Below are 20,286 nucleotides of genomic sequence, written 5' to 3'. Positions count from 1 at the left end.
ATTAAGAATATAAATCAATATTTCGTGTAGTTTAGAAACAATTTGAATTTGAATCGTGAATTTTTCGATCATAATCTTATAACCTTTATTGTAGAACATTTTATGTCAAAGTTTCATTGTGTTCTCTCTTACCATAAACTGTTTAATTGATGAGATATCTTCGAAAATGATCGGCTGATTTAACTTATCAGAAAATTTGTTTCGTTGGATTTCAATATACAATTATAATGGAGTTTAAAATATGATTCTTAGCTTTTGATTCCCACTTTAAACACATGCAATCTGCTTATCTATATAAATTATATTACAATTTTGCATTGCAAGTTTTCCAAAGTTTTAGGCAAAGTATACATCATTGATTATTTTTAATCTGAAGCTAGAGATTTTATTTTTTTAATATTTGCGCTTGATGGTATTTATACTGGATCAAATTGCATGTATTCTAAGCTTTGTTTTCTTTTGATATTTTTGAAAATTCTTTTATCATCAATTTTTCAAACTCCCAAAATTATGTCTATTTAAAATTATATATTCCTTGTTATCAAGTTAGTTACATATCAAGTCATCATAATAACACATATTCTTTGCCAATTACATATTCACTTATCACTAGGTATTATATAACATGTTTTCGATGTTCGCGTATTTAAAAGCTGAATGATTTTAAGCAATTATCTATCACATTTATCGGGCATCAATCACAAGTGTATTTAATATTCAAGTTTCGTCCTTTACTCACTTAGATCAAAGGTTAACTTTGTATTAGCGGCAAAGCTCGTCTCTCCAGTTTGCAACTTGACTTCCTTGCATCAATGTACTCTAACGAATTTATACGCTGATACGCTTTTTTAACGAATATGCTTTCTGACTAATCAGAAATCCTTGTTTACATAGCGGTTTGTTTAACGGTTGCAAATGCAGGCGTTATATGTACAGAATTTTTTTTTCATTGTAATATTGCTACTAGCGATGAAATGATGCTTCCAATTGGTCGTTTAAAAAACGCTCTGCCTATTTTAAATTTCCAGTCTTTACAAAAGCAAGAACAAACTGAATTTTTTGCAACCAATAACGAATAAGTCTAATTTTATGCACATCTGGCAGGAAAATGCGGTTTCATTTTTGTGCTAGGTGTGGAAAAAAAATTTGTCGTCTTCGTTATTTATTGCAAAAAATTCAGTTTGTTCATGTTGTTGGAAAACTGAGACAGGTACTGTTAAGTTTCTAATCCTAACAGAATTGTTTGTTAAAAATATCGCACAATCATGTGTGTTGTCCATTTACCATTAAGAAAAAAGGAATTTCTTTATTGAAAACGTTCACCCTTTCGCATTCACTCCGAATTGACTTACAGGAACTCGTTATTTCTCCATTGAATCCAGAAAATTCTCTGGTTAAGATAGCAAGTAAAATTCATTACTTGATGGAGTTTTTGCACTGCTAAGAAGTTCTATTGTGCAGTTGTTGGGAAAATCTGTATAATGCAATGATCTAAACAACAACCCTCTTATCATGGCTTTGATGCATTTTTTTTAAATAAACGGATATACCCATTTCGGTACAATTCTAATATCTCACAATTCGGACAAAATGTTGCACATTTCACATTTTGATGAAATGATAACAGGTTTCTTGCTTCTTTTGCAACTGTTATTTCCCACTTGACAATTCACTTCAAAGGGATTAGAGAATGAATTGATTCTCTCTTGCATCAAGGAAGTTTCTCTGGTCAACACAGGAAGTAAAATCCTTTTCACAAACAGAATACTTGACTTGGCTTTTATGTGATTTGGAAGACTCAATGAGCAGATGACAGAAAAATGCAATTTGCTTTTGTTGAAATATGTGTCAGAGAAAGAGGAAAGTGTGCCATTCACATTTTCGTTTATGAAAAATATGGATTTAAACGATAATTTATGGCAAAAAGAAACTTTTATTTCATGTTTTATTCATAAATGATGCAAAAATTCGTATCAGTCTTTGTCCATGAAAACATTTTTTTCTCTTAATAGTTTCAGTTTAAGTCTAAAATTAATGAAACAAGAAAAGTCAGCTTCTTTACTTTGAAATGTATGAATTCATTAATTTACTGCATTTTTATGACTTTCCCATATTTCAAACGAGAATGTCTTGTAAATAAATTACTGATGCTTTTCTTGATTACACAACAATTTATTTGATAGTGAAGATTGTAGCATCTGTGAAATGACTTGAAGTCACAGGTTTGTCTTTTGTGATTTATTGGTTAACATCAACAACAAAAGACACATGATTACGCCATAGTGTAGCAGGCCTAGAGAACTACACATAAAATTTCTCAGGAGAGAGAGAGCCGAGATCATACTCTCCCTAGTACACGAGTCAAGTTTGCTTCTGCTAGAAAAAAAAATACTAACATCAACATTGAGACGGCGTGATATTTACATGATTGGCAGCTAGCCTCGCCCAGGAAGACCACATGGTTAACTGAATTCTTAACATGTCTAATAGCTTTTAATTCAAAGAAAACAATTTGTCCTTCATTAATGTCTCTCTTGAACCGGGAATCTTATTAACATCTTACAATTAACAGAAATTTTAAAATACACATTTAAGAATGTTTGAAAATAAATTCACATTAATTGTAAACTGTTAGTCGTTTTTAGAAAGGAAACTCAAAATTTGATATTTATGTAAGGTAAGCAAATTTCAAAGCCCTGAAATTACTTAATCTTGTTCTCTAAAACGTACAAGAAAAGAAATATCGACATAATTATAAAAACTACTTTGATTTCATGCAAGGAAGAAAACTTTCAGATAATTTTTTTTTAAATTTGAAATAAAAAAAACTCTTTGTAAGTTCGTAATATTATGGCAAAATCACCCAAAGAACTTTTAATAAAGTATTACGTTTTTATAAGAGTAAACAAATTTTATAGAAGTGGCTTAGTACAATTATCTTGAAAACTGAGTGTAGGAAAATTTTATTTACTTAAATTATTTTAATAAGTAAGTAATATTTTGAGCAAAAGATTTAGGTTCCTTTGACAGTACATTTATTTCATTTTTTTTTCAACCTGTAAGCCCAGAAAAGGGAATAACTATTTTACTTCGCTAGTTTTTGTTGGTATATTATTATTATTATTATTTTGATAATTGCATCTCTTTCTTTCCTTTGTTTGTTGTTTTTATGAAAGAAAATTATTAAAGAAACTCTATTAATTTTGAAATTTATTTCATGTTTCTTAAAGCGTTTCTTTTTCTTTCTTCCTAGTTTTTTTTTTTTTTTTTAATTTAATTTCTTATTTCAGCATGCATGTCAGAAAGTTTTAATAAAATAGGCGTGCTTAGTATGAGACATTAATTATTCGTTAATACATGAAACACTAAAATGTTAGTCCTTTTCTTTATCCTTATTTCCCTTAATAAACAAAATTTCAGTGTTTACCTTCATAGGTATACCAGAAACACTTTTTTATAATCATGAAAAATGCGTTTAATTAATTAATATCTTTTTTTCTGTTGTGCAGATGTATCAGTTGCAAAAGTTTACATTTCAAAAAATAAATAAATCGGCTGAGTTGTAAAAAGAAAAAATTGTTACAAGGGTTTTTATAAGTATCAGACTGGAACAGATTAAGATTTAATGCATAAGTCATGCTATAATTAAACTATTAACACATTTGTTACTTTACAACACAAAATATCTAAATACCGCATAAGTATAAAACAATAAGAAAAATTGAAATTGCAGATTTAACTAATTTGTTGCTTTTAATTTTAATTTAATTATGTGAATAATAATGATTCATTTCATTCAGATCGGATATTCACCTCTCTACTCTTCAAACTCTTTTTTATTAAACTTCAACTGAATTGGAAACTAATACACAGAGATGTGTTTTCAAAACGAATTTTAATACCAAAAAAGTTCCACTTTAAAGTTAACACTTAGATGCATATGATAACTTGTCCTAGAGTCCCAAAAAATTCACAGTTATTTTTGGTAGCCTTTCATTCATGTTTGAAACATCTTGTATGATCATGCATATAGAAGATTTGAACAAAATTTTCTTCCAATTATCATAAATACTTTATGAGAGAAATGCTGTTTTCATAATAATTATCTCAATCAAATACATACTTATATATTAGATAAACGGGAGTTGGTGGTCACCATATGAATGATTGAAAGACAATCTTCATTGGATAGCGATCTTATCTAAACCACTTTTACTCTCCTTGGAGACTAGTAGGTTTCACTTATCATTGACCTTTCACGTTTCTTCTCTTGTCACTCACTGAGGTGTTTTTTTTCTATTACTTCCACTGAAAGTGACTCTTTCGTTCACGCGCAGTAAAAAAAAAAGCACGTGAAATTACGGCTTTGACCCAATGCTTGTGAGATGAATACATTCTTCAAATTGAAGCCGAGGAATAAAAATGTGCATAGATCCAAAGCGAAAAAGTAAATGAGAGATTTGCATTTTAGCAAATCTCGAATCTACAAACTTATATATTTTTATGAATTAGCTGGTGCCCCGAATATAAATTCAAACTGAAATAATGCTTATTTAATTCCTTTATACCTGAGTTCCATAAAGTCTTCCCATTCTTGGCTAGCAAGTTTTTCCGCCCTCATAATTGTTAAAAAAAAATGACATTTCCTCGGAATTCTTAAAAAAAAAAAAATAATGTTGCATTAATTAATAACTAAAACCAAATTCAATTAAAAATTGTTAATTTGTTTTAATGAAAGATAAAATGCTTTTCATAATTTATTTTGTTGAAAAAATCGGATAGAAAACATTTTGATTTTTATTGCTACAATATGTGAGACAATTTGGGTTCGCGAATTAAATTTTAAGAATGATGAATTTTATTCTAGTATTCCCTTGCTAATACGGTTCACAAATAAACATTTGCTGTTAGCACGCCGATATACATCACGCCGATAACTTGCACGCCGATCTACAGTATGTCATTGCCCTATGACGGTTCTTCGCATTTTGAAAGAACGTCCACAATTTTATAATCAACGCATCCGCTGCTTTCATTCTCACCACATCAAATTAAAAGGCAGTCTTCATAAAGTTCCCCATCTCCATTTCTTTCTTTTTTTTTTTTTTTTTTTTTACCTTTTTAAAAATGATTGGCTTTTACTTTTTGATATGAATTTTAAATAACTTTTAGATTGTATTTTACCATGCGCCTATTTTTAGTACATTTTATAGGTTGACAGGTCCGGAGAAATGATTAAATTTAGAAACAAACTTTTAAAATAAAATTAACTTTCATCATATGTTTGGCTCAGTTTAATCATAAATGATTCTTGTGCCAGTAAATTTCATTAAGCCAAACCTTTGCTAATATTCCATTTTCCAGTAACAAACACAATAGATTCTAATATTGTCAAGTGATACGTTTGCCGTAGATTATGTGAGCCTAAATTGAGCCCATTCCTCTAGTAATTTTGCTACGCCTTTAAAATACCATAATAACAATTTATATATAAAAAAAGTCCAGGTACAGTTTTTTTCTTATTATTATTTTCTTTCTATCGTTACAATTCTATTAGCATTAATGTAGAATTAAATATTTATTAAAATGCAATTTTACCAGAAGTTGTGCGGTAATAAAGTTATTTTAGCAATAGTAAAAAATGAAGTAATTACAATTTTTTTTTTAAATGTTGTTAGTGAAAACATGGAAAAAATTGCATAAATTTAAAGAAAATTTATGTAATATTCTCTGATATTCCCCTGCGTTAATTTTGTTTCCTATGATTTTTTTGTTGTTGGTGGTGGTGGTTTACTCGAATCCATAGGAAGTTGAGACCCATTTATGCAGATTTTCTGATAAAGTATTTCAAACTGAATATTAAACTGTGAATAATTGTAGAATTTAAAATAATATTTATTATCACTCTGAAAAGAACAGTTAAAACAAACAGAAGAAAAGTGCTATTCATGAAGCGAATGTTTTTTTTTTTTTTTGCATTAACGTTTTTACCAATCCATTACGTCAAGCATAATATGCCTTTGAGCCCCTTATATGTACAAATGTTATTGTAAATGCATGGTTAGTTAAGCAACAATGAAAGTACAATTACTGAGTTCTTAAAACTATTCAAGAGCGGACTTTTAAAACTTTTTATCGTGATTTTCTTCAAAGAAGTTACTTTTTTTTCTAAAGCATCTTGATTAAAATTCTGGAATTTATTGGAAAATGAAATAATTTCCAAATTAATTAATTCGTCTTCCCCTTTTATAAATCTCTCTAGAAAATTCGGGCATTTACAAAAAAAAAAAAAAAAAAAAAAAAAAACTTGAATAAAAAGCATAGTAAGAGAATGAATAAGTTTTAAGTACAATCGAAAGGCCTCTTTTTCTTATATTTTAAGCGATTATTTTATCTTCAAGTGATTGGAAAATAAAGAAAATGTACTGAATAAATAAACTAAACAACTAAATTAGTTTGAGATTTATTATGAGAATGAGTGCAAAGTATCAAGTACTGCTTCCATGTTTTGAATAGTTAATTATTATTTATTAATTTTTTAGTACCTATTTTGAAAAATTTGTTCAGCAGATTCCTTTTTTATTATCTGAAATAAGAACTAATCTCCCCTTAGTTGAAGAAGAAGAAATGTTGTACCATGCCTGAAAAAATTTTTTAATAACATCTATTATTTAAAAAAATAAAATGAAAATTATGCATTTTTAAGATAATTTGTCCCGAGTTTTAGCTAGCCGTAGTTTTTTCCCCTCTCTATAAGATGGTAGTGTTTTTCCTTTTAATTACTCCTTTATGTAACTAATATACTTTGAAATAAACGATGAAGCTTTTATTTACATACTTCATAGTTTTCATTTTTCTTCCACTTGTCTTATCCCACCGTCCCAAAATTTGTTTTAAAGTCTCTCCCCCCCCCCCCTCCAATTGAGAGGATTTCATATTGGAAACGTGAAATTTTCTAACTTTTCTTGGAAGCCAGTTTATCCCTTTTATAGTAAATATTATTCAGGGTTTTGTTCATAATCTTTTTATCTTGTTTTTGTCGTGTGAAAGTATTAATTCATTTTCTCATTTAAATCACATTTCGCTCGTATATCTGTTATGGTTAGAATAGATTTTACTGTTTTGATGATGAATGCAAAAATATCAAAACCGTCAATATTATTAAATTATGCTTGCTACGCATTTATTAATTGAATTAATTGATTCCAAATTACTGGGATCAATTCAAAGTGACCCACGAGTATTCTTATTTTGAATCAAGTGCGCCCCATACAATAATACTCGCATTGGTAAAAACAATTATCTTGCTGTTTGAAACAGCTATTTACTAAGTATTTTGTATTTTACTTAATAATATGATTCTATTTGATACACTAGAGATTTATTTAAGGTATTCCATTCTTTATTAGTTCTTTACTTTAACTTATGAGAGAAAATGCTTTCCAAATTGTAAGATTTCTTTTTAAAATTTGTAACGCATATATTTAGTTAGTATGATATTAGATAAATTTATATTTTCTACATTAGTTTATAAAAGTTGTTTGATAAACTTTTAGTTCTAAAAGAAATCTTGACACAGGTTATGATGCACGCTCAATACTTATTTTCGAATTTATATTTTCCACTCTCTAATTTAGAGTTATTAAGCAAAAACTTGAGGAACATTTTTTAATGACAATCTTTATTCGCTTTGCATTGTGATAACCAAAAGTATATAATAAAAGTACACAATAACTCTTTTTTATGTTCAAAAATTTGTATAAAATGTTAGGAATTAAGAGACCAACATTAGATGTCCAATGACTACTTGATGCATCTTACTCACTCAGTACAAAATTTCTTTTTGGATGGCATTTGCAATTTATTATTTTACATATTTTTTAGTTATATATATATATAAGATAGTCAAATTATAAATGGTTTTGTATCGGATTTCTTTTTCTTATATTCCAATGTATAAGGAAATTAAAACAAACATTTATCGTTTCTCCGTTAAATTAATACTAATTATTAGATTTTTATTCTTTGCTAATTTAAATTCTTATGGATTTTGTACTTAATGAAGAACAATGGTCGCAAAGCAACGTAATACAGTACGATAAAAAAAAAAGTTCTAAGTTAGCAAAATGGCGTACACAACATAATTGTACACAAAACTTATGTTTTGCTATGCTGAATAAATATTTTTGTATTCGTTATCACTTTCTCGCATATAAAGCGTAAAATGAAAAAATATTGGTATTGTTAATAAATTATGTTCAAGGATTTTTATGAATTTCTACTTTTAAATTTGCCGGAAAACGATATATATATATATTTTAGTTATGTTTGGATTTTTTCTCTGTTTTTTCTGAATACGATAACTAATAACTCGATAAACTAGAGGGATAAAATTTGTGTATGGCGTTTGCACTAAGATTTCAACAGATTTCTGTAATATTTTGGACGAAATCCCTCAAAGCGAAGCCTATCTGTCTGTTCGTTCATTTTCTTTTGAACTCAAGAATTCAAAACCATACGAGTTTGGAGTGTAATTTTATTACCAAAATTGTTTATCAAATCAACCCTGCTGGGCGACATTATTACTTCTGCTTATTTTTATGCATGTGAACTCAATGACTCAAAAGCACATTGAGTTACATGAGCGAATATGAATAATTTATGGTTTCTTGACACCAAAATTGTAGATAAGAAATGAATTTTTAAACTATACGGTCAATTAAATAGGTGCTAACTGCATATTAAATTTTTTTCTATAGGTTACAAAACTTAAAAGTGGAACGCAGAGCATCTAGTACAATATATATATTAAAAACCAAATCTGCTCATGAATTTTTATAAAGTTGGCACGTTTAGTTGTTTTTAACAATAAAAATGGATCTGCAAATGATTAAAGCTATTATTAACAACCGTTTTTATTACATTATTAACATATTACTTTGTCAATCTTTATGTATTAAAACTAGTATCTTTTCTAGAGAGGAATATTACATCAAATTTATACGAAATGTTTTTTATTATTTATTTATTTATTTTGTTAAGCAGCTTTTGTTAAGCAGGGAACTAAGTTGGTGTTTTATGTATTATCGTTAATAAATAAATATCGTATTTCTACATCTTAAAATAGAATAATCTCGACCCGTTAAAAAAGAGCACATTTGCAACCTTATCTATACCCGATCTCTCTTTAGCTATTCCGAGTGATTGCTGGAAGAAGGAACGGCATCGATAAGAAAGTGAAGGATCATTTAACAAAATACTGAAACTTTTATTAATAGCTCGCACTAAGAGAAAAGACTGGTTTTTGATCAGTTTCTTTTTTTCCACTCCCTCAAAGGTTTCTGTAAATTGAGTAAAATTGATAGAATGAGATTCTCGTTATGATAAAGAAGAAAGAAAATTGCCGGTTGGTGATCGAACTTGACTTCATTAACAATCCATCTTCAAATGACACCCCTTATCTTAATCGGAAGTGAAAAGTGGCTATTTGGTAATCCAAAGGGTGTGAACACTTGTCAACAGTTGATTAGATTACTGTTCTTCAATTATTCATTTTGCTTTCCTTCGAATGCACCTCATGCAGCTATATTTTGCCTTTTCTGATAAATGCATTTTTTAGCAATATTTTCAAACTTTTAAAAAGAAAAGAAAAAAGAAGAAAAAAGCGAAATATCTTCTAATTATTACAAAATGAAGCTTCTTTGACAGCTATAAAATTTAATAAATAAATATTTATTTAATTAGATATGTAATATATTAAGGACTAATAAAAAATACCACCCGCACTTCATTTTTCAATAGTAGGGAACCAAAACTAGCAACTAAATAAAGATGATTTTTTCTCGAGAATTCTATTTCATTTAGTCCACAAACCAATACGTTTCTTGGAAGAAAATTTTTGGTATAAATGCGTATCATTGAAGCACAGCAACTTTAATATCTTGTTTCATTGACGGCCACGCGATGGCACATTTGGGGATTCAAAGAAATGAACAGAGTGAGATCACAGCTACATGAAGATTGTTCCATGACTTTCATCCATGACTTGATTGATTTGTGGTTCAAAATCTAGTTTGTTAGTATGTTTATCTGTATTTCTAAGCATCAATACCATTTTCTGCAACAGAAGGAATCAACGATTGGAGCGGATTGCAGGTTTCACTGCCCTGATATTGGATGGAGACCCTATGATTAATTAAGCTTGACTCGTATCCAACCAGATAAAACGTATGATGCTTGCTGTTCTCTCTTGGTGCATACCATACTTACTGTTCAACTGAAAGAAAAGAAATGACACTATCACGATGATTTTTTTCATGTGATTACAATAACATAAACTCTATGTTTGCATTGTCAGTTTTCATCATATTTTTCTCGTTAGAACTATTTTTTTTAAAGTAAAAGTTTGATACTTTTTAACTTATCTAGATACTTGAGTTTATGTGAACCTTCTGATATGTGAGTTAATGTGCCTGTTCCTTTGCAATTCCGGTTTTGTAATTCGTTTCTGATTGGATTCCTGATAGCCTGGAAATGTTATACTATGCAGGAGGAAATGGTTGGTTAAGATTAAAAGTGTGAAAGATACCATATGACTTGATACTGTAAATGAACAAGAAAATTTGAAGCTTAGGATCAGGACTTAATTTCACACCCATGTTGTCCACGCTACATTTGATCACATTTAAAAAAATTATTATAATATCTTGCTAAGCTGCGCATAGTTCTAAAATATAAGTTCATTAAATGAATGACATCTTTATGTTGGACTGCATAGTCAATCCAAAAAGGAACCGAACGTTTTAAAAATCAATAATTACTAACAGTTTTTTTAATGAGATTAGTCTCAAAATACTTCCATATTCTATCCTTTATTTATAACATTGCTTTCAACATGTTTTTTATTGATAATTGTTGAGAATCTCTTTTTTTTTCGGGGAAGGGTTGTCCGCAAATCTTCCTGTGAAATGTCTTCATTATTTTAAATTACCTACTTTTTGAGGTGTATTTAAACTTTGAGAACAAGGTAAAGTTCACAACCGTAACTCTTCAGATTAACAGAATCTAAAGAGTTACGGCATTATTTAGAATGGTTGGATCCGAATTTGAATGATCCAGCGACTAACTAGCTGTGGCACGATTGTGTTTTGATTTGGGTGTTTGAAATTGTGTTTTTATATTTATTTTGTGATGATTGAGCTTTTGCTCATGCCTAATTCTTCAAAAGTTTCATGGACATTCAAACCATGAGTTGCATAACCAATGAGTTGAAAGTGCACATATCCTTGATTCGAAGATCGAGACACCTAATTTCCAGATTGTCTTTGATAGCTGTTTTTCCAGTTTGAAACTTCTGTACCATTCATATAAATGGGAGAGAATATATCTAAAATAAAACCTTCCCTGTAAGTTTTTTTGCATTATCTGAAATGTTTCAATAAGTTGCTCTCAAATTTTTATGAAATTTCATTCAAATTCTTTGTTTCTCGGATTTAAGAATGTAAAAAAAAAAAAAAAATCGCCAAAAGCGCAATTTACTGTTTAGCTTTACCACTGTAAAAATAGCAATAAAAGACATAATCTTCTCGGAAAAATGCAGGTGCGAATTCAAGATTAATGCTGTATTTAATAACATTACCACGGAATTGGTAGGTTTACTTGTAAATGTTCTGTTGTAAAACTTTCTTTCTGGGTAGGCCTCGTATGCTTATAGTCGTGAAGAAGTCTTACTGGGTTGCATTTTTCCTTGTTCTGTTATATGATTGAAAATGTATTCCCATCCTTTGTATTCCCATTTTTTTAAGGTTGTGTTTTTTTATTACTCTTTAATCGCCCGCGGCATGCGGACAAAACATGGGGAAGAGGAACATGAAAGTGAAAGGACGCACTAAAGCATAATAAAGTATGTGATAGGCATGAGCTGAAGTTTGTTAATCATACCAGTATTGCTACAAATAATACATGTTATAGTTTGCTTCTTATGATTCGGAATTTCTAAAGTACGAGCGAGCTTCATTTATATGCTAGAAAAATACTTAATGAGGGTCTTGCCAGATAATTTAAAGATTATAAATAAATAATAGTATGCTAATTATCAGAAATGAAGTTGTAATACAGTTTAAAACAAACCATAAATTATTTTGTTATTCTAGTTTGCATTGTGATCATAAATGCAATGGAAAAAAATGTATTCTAAAGAATTAATTTTTTTGCGAAAATGTCAACTAGATTTCACTATAATAAATCTTCAATTAGCTCTATTTTTTCTGCCACGTGTTTAAAAACATGAGATTAAAAAAAAAAAAAAAATTGTTGCAAGCTACGCCATCAAAGCGGATGCAGTGCGCTACGATTAATTTTTTTTATCCATTTCCATTTTCCACGAATTTTGTTTAGCCGGTATGACTGTATAAAAACGTTTGTCTGCCGTAATTGTCTGCATTTCGCTAGTGAGCGGTGAAACGTCTACTACAGTCTGAAGCGATGGCTAATCCTAACAGAAATTGGCCGCAATCTTATATTAAGAGATTTTTAACGGTAATAACTTTAAAATATTTTAATGGCCACTTAAAATATTATCATATGTATTATCATAAAAATAAACTTTAAAAATGAAAATTTTATTTAATGCGATACTTTTGATTTGAATATTTCTCTAAAATTAAAAAAAAAAAAAATGCTCGCCCATGGTTTTCAAAAAGAGTAGCTTATGGAATAAGGTAGAGTTGAAATTTAATGCTTTTTTAAATGAAGAATGTTATGAATTATTTTTCGGGATACGGAGATACGAGCAATTCATTTTCAAAGAATTCTTAGTTTCTTGTTTATTGATAATGCATCTTTTACAGGAAATGATTAAACTCGAAACATGGGTACAATATCAAGATATGGTATAGTACCTCCATATTAACAGATTACGCTTAAATATAACATTAATATTATCAATGCTTTTTTATATTTGAGGAGGGGGTGGGTCGCAATGTGTTGAAATTACGTTCGTGCACAGTTATAGCTAAAATGAATAAAAATGAGAAGACTCGTGGGTTTTCTTTCTTTTTTTAATAACACATTTATAGAAAGCTTACTGATCAAAATAAGCTTGCCATTTAATTTTGCTGTTCTATAAGTCTTTGAACTGGTATCTTCATTCATTTAAAATGTTAAATGCAGTGGTAGTATAAACAATGCAAATATTTCGAAAAATATGGATTAATGTTATTTTATATTTTTATTTTCTTAAAATATGGATTAATGTTATTTTATATTTTTATTTTCTTAAAATATGGATTAATGTTATTTTATATTTTTAGTTTCTTAAAATATGGATTAATGTTATTTTATATTTTTATTTTCTTAAAATATGGAATAATGTTATTTTATATTTTTATTTTCTTAAAATATGGATTAATGTTATTTTATATTTTTATTTTCTTAAAATATGGAATAATGTTATTTTATATTTTTATTTTCTTAAAATATGGAATAATGTTATTTTATATTTTTATTTTCTTAAAATATGGATTAATGTTATTTTATATTTTTATTTTCTTAAAATATGGATTAATGTTATTTCATATTTTTTTCTTAAAATATGGATTAATGTTATTTTATATTTTTGTTTTCTTAAAATATGGATTAATGTTATTTTAAATTATCGTTATAAACTTTTATTTGATTTTATTTTTATAAGATATTTTCCCCCTTATTTTATACTGCTCCACTTTAATTTTTTTCCCATGATTAAAGGTTCCAAAAAGATGTATCATATATAATATCACTGTTCGATTTTTTATTATATTATCACTGTTCGATATTTTACGAAATTTATTTCAAGTAACCAAAAATTAAAAAAATTAAAATCTTAGATAGCAATTCAGAAATACAGGTAATATTGTGATTCACAATATTACTCACTTATTAACGATTTAATATCAAAAGTCACTGCCGTAATTTTAAGGTGAATATTTTTTTTTTCCTTTAAAAATGATTCTCTTTGTTAGTGTGTAGCGAAATTACTTGTATTTTTTAACGAATATATTGCATGCATGGAAATAACACACTAGTGATTAAAATACTTATAATAAAAGCTTTATAATTGTAAATAGTCAAAATGTCATGAGACCTTTTCATATTTAAGAACCATCAGAGCATTGGAAAAGTGTGATTTTGCACGCTTTAATAGTAAGCGTGTCTCAAAATTGCATTCTGTAAAATGCGAGTGCATTTCTTTTATTTACTGAACATTCAGATGACTAATGCCTCAAAAGCGTAGAAGAAAGAGTAAAAGGGAAAAAAAGTCTGCTAACACTGACACCTCTTTCTTTCCCTCAGAAGGTGACCTCACCCCCAGCAGTTCCCGCCGTGGCCTCTTGCCCCAGCATCGTGAAGTTGGAATCACGCGTCTCTAAAAGTGACACTAGGAATCCAGATGCTGCTCATGACGAGGGCCTCGTTTCCGATTCCGAGGTGGGACCCGGAGCTTACGTCACGGCGTACGTGAGTTATATGACATCATCGCTTCCCTCCCATTCTTCCGGAAGACCTGGTCATTTTCGTTCCGCAAGTGACAATGTCACTTCCGCCACATCTTTACTCATTCCAGAAGTGCGGATGAAAAAAACGAGCAGTGCTGAAAGGCTTTGGTCTACTGTCTCTAGTCGGCTCAATGGCACCGAAAAACGCAAACGGCGCAAAGGAATTGGTAGCCAGCAACCAGATGGGTCCACAGTCCAATCGAGTCCGGTCAAATCTGGCACAGGACGGTCTCTGACGTATCCTCCACAAAGGAAGAGCTCTACTTCCGAAGAAGAGCAAGAGTACTCGTCAGTGGACAGTAATGGCCTGAAGTCTTTAAAGTTGTTGACAACTGGATTGATGGGTTCTGATGCAGATGCAGTGCATTTGCAGAGTGACCTATCTCTTGCTGATAGCCATTTATGTCCTAGTGAAGGCACTGTGGATGAAACTTACCAAGATGTCGTTGACAGGTAAGTCTACATCCAAAAGACAAATTCTTAATATTTGTATTATAGGAATAACATAAAATAAATGGGTATATTTTTTCTGTTTTACAAGTTGAAATTATAGTGACCATCTCTTTTCTAAATGAATTTTACGAATTTATAAATTTGAAATTCATGCCGTTCTTTAACTGTACTCAACAGAAAAGTCTCCGAGAGTATTAAAGAAGGGCGCTGTAATATTTTGCAACTTTATAAGTCAACCTTTTTATTATATATTACAAAACGAACCAAGATAGTTTTAAGATTAGATTCAAGATAAGAATATTATCTTGCATTCAATATCTTAAGCAAGCTATGTGTATCTGAAGTATTATAGTCCATTAGAAACAAAATAAATTTTCCCACTGAAATGAATAAATATTGTAAACAGACTGTTAAAAAAACTTTTGTTTATTAAGGAACCTCTAAAATTAAAACATTTCAGAAAATGTTAAGAATGTAAGTGATTTGAATTGTTTATTATAACTATAAAAAATCTATAATTATTTTAACTTCATTATTAAGCCAAAAACGTAGAGAGCCTTACTTGACTTTTCCGGATTAACATCTTACACTGTAAAAGTATGAAAAAAAAAAATGAGAAAAAAAAATTGATTTCTTTTCTTTCCAACAAGGATCATTCTAAACCTTTTGAGAATGTTTGCTGGATTTATATTTTACCTGAACAAAGTGTTGATCACAAGTGGAAATGTATATTCTCCATAAGTGCAATCCACATTTGTTCCTATAAATTGGACTGTCGACTTGATGTGGGTCAATCTTGCGTAATGTGCTGTGTAGTAGATAGTATATGTTTAACTTAATATCAGTGGCACAAATTTTATTAATTTTATTAATCTAAATTATGAAAATAACATTTGTCGCATGGCTTAAAAAATTGCGTGCTATTAATTTTAGCGATAAATTTATTGCGTTTCCAGCTGTAAGATAAAAACTCGAAGTTCTTTCACAAGAAAAAAAAGTAAACATTCTGAATGAAACGATACATTTTACTGAAATGAAAAACTTCAGGAGATCTACACCTGGACAAATACTTCCACATAAAACTGAATGGGTAAGCTGTTTGAATAAGGCATCGAAAGTTTTGACCTAGCCACGAGGTTAATCTTGCCTCTACACACTGAAGCTTCTTTTGGATCTTGCGAATGAAACAAAAAGCGCCAAATACACAAAAGTGGAAATAGGTCCTCCTAAAGTTGAAACATTTCTCCATTCAATGTGTAAATATCCTTATATACGTGGCATGAACATACTTTATTAAGCAGAAATCAGTTCGTGTAAAAACACACTTGAATGAATAGATTGTCTGCCTCTCACCTGTTAGTTCATTCTCGAGTGGTAAATTATTTTTATCTACATAAACGCAAGAATAATTGTTTTCTTATCTGTGCACTAGTATGTGATTTAAAAGATTTTTAAAGGCAAATAAAAATACCTTTGAAAAAAGGATATTAAAACAGTTAATTTCGATATTATTTTTTCTTTTAATTTATTGGATTTATTGATGAGCGAATGAAAAAGAAAGGGGAAGATAATTAAGAATTCATATTTTTCTGCAATTCTTTTAACTGAACGTTTTTGCAACAGCTTTGTCCTCGAAATTACAATCCAATTTCAAAAAGGGTTCCTAATAAAATGTCCAATTTTACATTCATGTTACTTCCTTGGAAGTCAGAAGAGAAACATTAAAAAGCAGCATCAAGCACGTATGTATGTTTAAAAATTTCCGTGGCTGTAATTTATGAACTTCGAAATGAAAAGAGGCTTAAATTCTCATTACTTCAGAAATATTTTTGTTCAACAGAAAATGCTCATGTCCTCTAATATCAATGGATTAGAAATAAAGAACTGGATTGATGCTTTTAGCTTAGAAATTTACATCTATTACAAATTTCCTTTAAAAGTTCAAATATTAAATATATATTGGATTTTCGGTTCAGTTTTCTTTAAAATTCTTAATCATGCATTCTTCGCATCTGCAGTTAACATCTATTTGCTGATTCAGTGCTAAATAAACAATGTCACTGGCTTTTCCAAAATTGGATAACTCTTGCTTAGTATCATTATTCTTTTACGTTTAGTGTTATGCATTCCCCATCCGAGACTCAGTATCTGTCGGTGGATGACCAGAGCTCCAGTGGCAATAACAAACCACACAAGAAGAAGCATCACAGTGATCCCGGTGGGGAAGCATATTCTCCAACCTCTGGTGATGGTTTTATGACTGACACAATCGGGTCCTCTCGCAGTGAACCAGAGTTAGGTGGAAACGACACCCTGACGACCATCTCTTCGTCTTGCTCATCTGCTTCTTCAGAGACTTCTTCCAGAGCGACGCAAACTCCCCATCAATCAGACGATTTACAACATCCCCAGCTGAAGTTAGTCATCGACGCTCATGTGTCAAAAGGTGGTCAAGGGTATTGGCAAGGCAGGGCAACTTCGAGTGGATCATGGACATCGGGAGCAATTACTAATAGGTGAGATTTATACAGTATTTGCAGTTTTCTTGAATTATCATCCAGGGTCTCATTAATAGTTCTTTGCTGACTGATAAGCATTGGCGTAAAAAGGAATTATATAGAGAATTTTGCATTCTGTTGCATTTTACTATAGAATAAAAATAGGAATAATTCATAATTTTTATGATGAATTGCAGAGTTATATTTCTTATTAACTGAAAATCCAGTTTTGTTTTGTTTTGTCATTGTTAATAACTAACTAAATGTCATTGTCATTTTAAATAAAATCAGCTCAACCAGGCTGTTGCAAAGAATAATTTAATTGATTTATATTAAAAGATTATATGAGTCAAATGTATTGTCACATTATAATTATTTGTAAAAGAAATTGCAAAAATGCATTGAAATTCATCGTTATGACCTGCCATTTGATTGATTTCTTGAATTAAGAATGACTATTTGCGTGTTATCTTGAAAACAATGACTTACATATTAGTTAAATTGTTAACATTTCAATGATGCGCAATAATAGAAAAAACGAAAAAAAAATTCCAATTAATATTATCGATTTAATAGCGTATGCGAAATAGTAATGATTGATTTTTGAATTTATTTTTGTGCTTCTGTTTTATAATATTTTAGTCTTTTCGTATAATTTTATAGACACACTGTTTGTAGAAATAGCCTTAAATTATCTAGTATGTTTATACATTACAATTTATCATTTTCGAATTCATTCGGCCTTCGTTTGTTCTAATAGCGTATAAAGACAATATGTAAATTATTATTCCTTGTAATATTACTAAAATTTTACAAATTAAAAAAAACAAAGCAATTAAAAGTAAATCATAATGCAAAATAAAATTAAGTAATTTTTAATTAAATTTTGAAAATTATTTAAATGTAATAATTTTTTTAAAAATTAGCATTATTCCTTTGGAAATATTTTTTGACGCCATTTAAATATATTTAGAATTGCAGCTTTCTGATTGTTGTCCATTGTAAATTTCATTACATATTTTTATAAATAATGTATTCACTTGGGAAATATGTGGAAGTTTTGTAATAAATGTAGAGTAAAATATGCTTGCAGTTCAATGTTTTAAAACTAGTTTTTTCATTTTAATTTAATTTGTTAATATAGTTATTCTAGTTTGTCTTTCTGCTGCATCTTATGAACTTAATAAGTAAACTTATTAAAAAGCTTATTAAAAATAAACTATAAAATATTTTTAGTATTTCTGTATGAAAGTTTTAAATTAATGGAGAATTTATTGAAAAATTCTTTGCATAATATTTTAAAAGTGTCAACATTAATTTATCAAGAAACAATATCGCAGATAAGTTTTTCTTCCCTGTAAATTTATTAGATTTGGAGGGATGTTTTTCTTTTCTGTTCTAGAATTCAAAGTTTCTAAAAGATAAAGTATTTTTAAAGAAAAAAAGTCTATATGTTATGTGCTTTCTATATGTGTATTAAATAGTTGAATAGGAGTTGCTCCATATATTATGTAGTCCAACTAAGCCATTTATGTAATTGATTTGTTTTCAAATTGTTTCTATTATTGCATTTTTCAATGTTTAACGTAATTCTTCCCATGATCAAAATTTGAATGTGTTGCGATTATACTTAAAATGTATTTCATCTATGTGCATTATAAAAGTAGAGTGTATGACAACTTTAGTTTTCGTGATTTGACTTTTTATATTGAGTATTATTTTATAAATACCGTTTATCTTAGTATGTAATGATTTTTTAATTTAATGGCCCGTTTTAAGCAAATTTGCAAAATATAGATAAAATAAAATTGTGAGTCGTTTCTAAAATTTATGCATTTTTTGTGTACTCAGAAAAATTTTCCTTTCTACACAATATTAATTTACCTGTCACCTGTACAAAATTGAAGTCCAAAACATTCTCTCGATGTTACTTCAAGGACGAACGCAAAGGCTTGAGCTTTAAAAACTGCATTTTTTGTCAATGAATTCGATTAACACAGTCACATTACATTCCCATGTTATAAGAGCATTTTTCTGCTAAACTAGATCTAATGGTCGTGTTTTCTTTAAATCTATTAATATACCCGGCCCAATTAAAGCAGACACGTAAATATCTAAACAATGCAGAACATTCTCATGATATTAATACTCGTTTTCCCCCTCCAGTCGGTTCCTTTTCCCGGACTTGGACTCAAGCAGTCAACGACTGGCTATTGAAAACAATCCAGCCTCCAAGAGCCCTCAAGAACAAAGAAGGTACTCTAAACGGAGGCTGAGAGGTCCGTATGGGGAGATGCTTGAGGAAGAAATGCGGAAATCAGGTGAGAAGCAGAAAGCAGCATACAGCGATCTCAGTTTCCTCCAAGAAATTTCTGAAAGCAGACTTAGAAATCAAGATGCTTCTACTGCAACCGAGCATATGCCTCAACAACAAAATCGGCCTACTATGTTCGTAAGCAGCCAATCCTTGGATGACGATAGTACAGCGTCATCTAGAAATGAACTTGCTATGTGCGTTACACCCAAGCGAAAAATAAGCGCTAATTATCCTTTGTTAACTGACGGAGAACATGTGCCGATCGCGAGCGACGAAGAATTATCCTCCGCTAAGCTGACACCAGAGGCACCTTTGGCTAAACTGGATAAGGTTCTCGATGATGATAGTACTACTGATAGTAAAACTCCCTCGCAAGAGACAGTGAAAAGTGAGGTAGTCGAAGCATCAGGTCAAGATTCTAAAGTGGTAAGTTTTTCTCTTGCCTTTCGCTATTCTACTGTCATTCTATAAGTAATTACTACTT

The 20,286-nt window shown here is 29.7% G+C and overlaps 1 protein-coding gene across 5 annotated transcripts in view; it reads left to right on the top strand.

Annotated features, from left to right (window-relative positions):
* Positions 1-20,286, top strand: part of LOC129960205 (rho guanine nucleotide exchange factor 17-like) — a 259,387-nt gene that overhangs the window by 49,679 nt on the left and 189,422 nt on the right. For all 5 annotated transcript variants that reach the window (XM_056073437.1, XM_056073438.1, XM_056073436.1 and 2 more), the window contains exons 4-6: positions 14,332-14,987; positions 17,105-17,503; positions 19,652-20,228. In XM_056073437.1, the coding sequence (XP_055929412.1) occupies positions 14,332-14,987; positions 17,105-17,503; positions 19,652-20,228 (1,632 nt within the window). The remainder of the gene's footprint in view (positions 1-14,331; positions 14,988-17,104; positions 17,504-19,651; positions 20,229-20,286) is intronic.

This window comes from Argiope bruennichi, chromosome X2 (genome assembly GCF_947563725.1).
Source record: "Argiope bruennichi chromosome X2, qqArgBrue1.1, whole genome shotgun sequence".
NCBI lineage: Eukaryota > Metazoa > Arthropoda > Arachnida > Araneae > Araneidae > Argiope > Argiope bruennichi.
The sequence above is the reverse complement of the archived record's forward strand: the minus strand, read 5'-3'. Positions and strand labels throughout refer to the sequence as shown.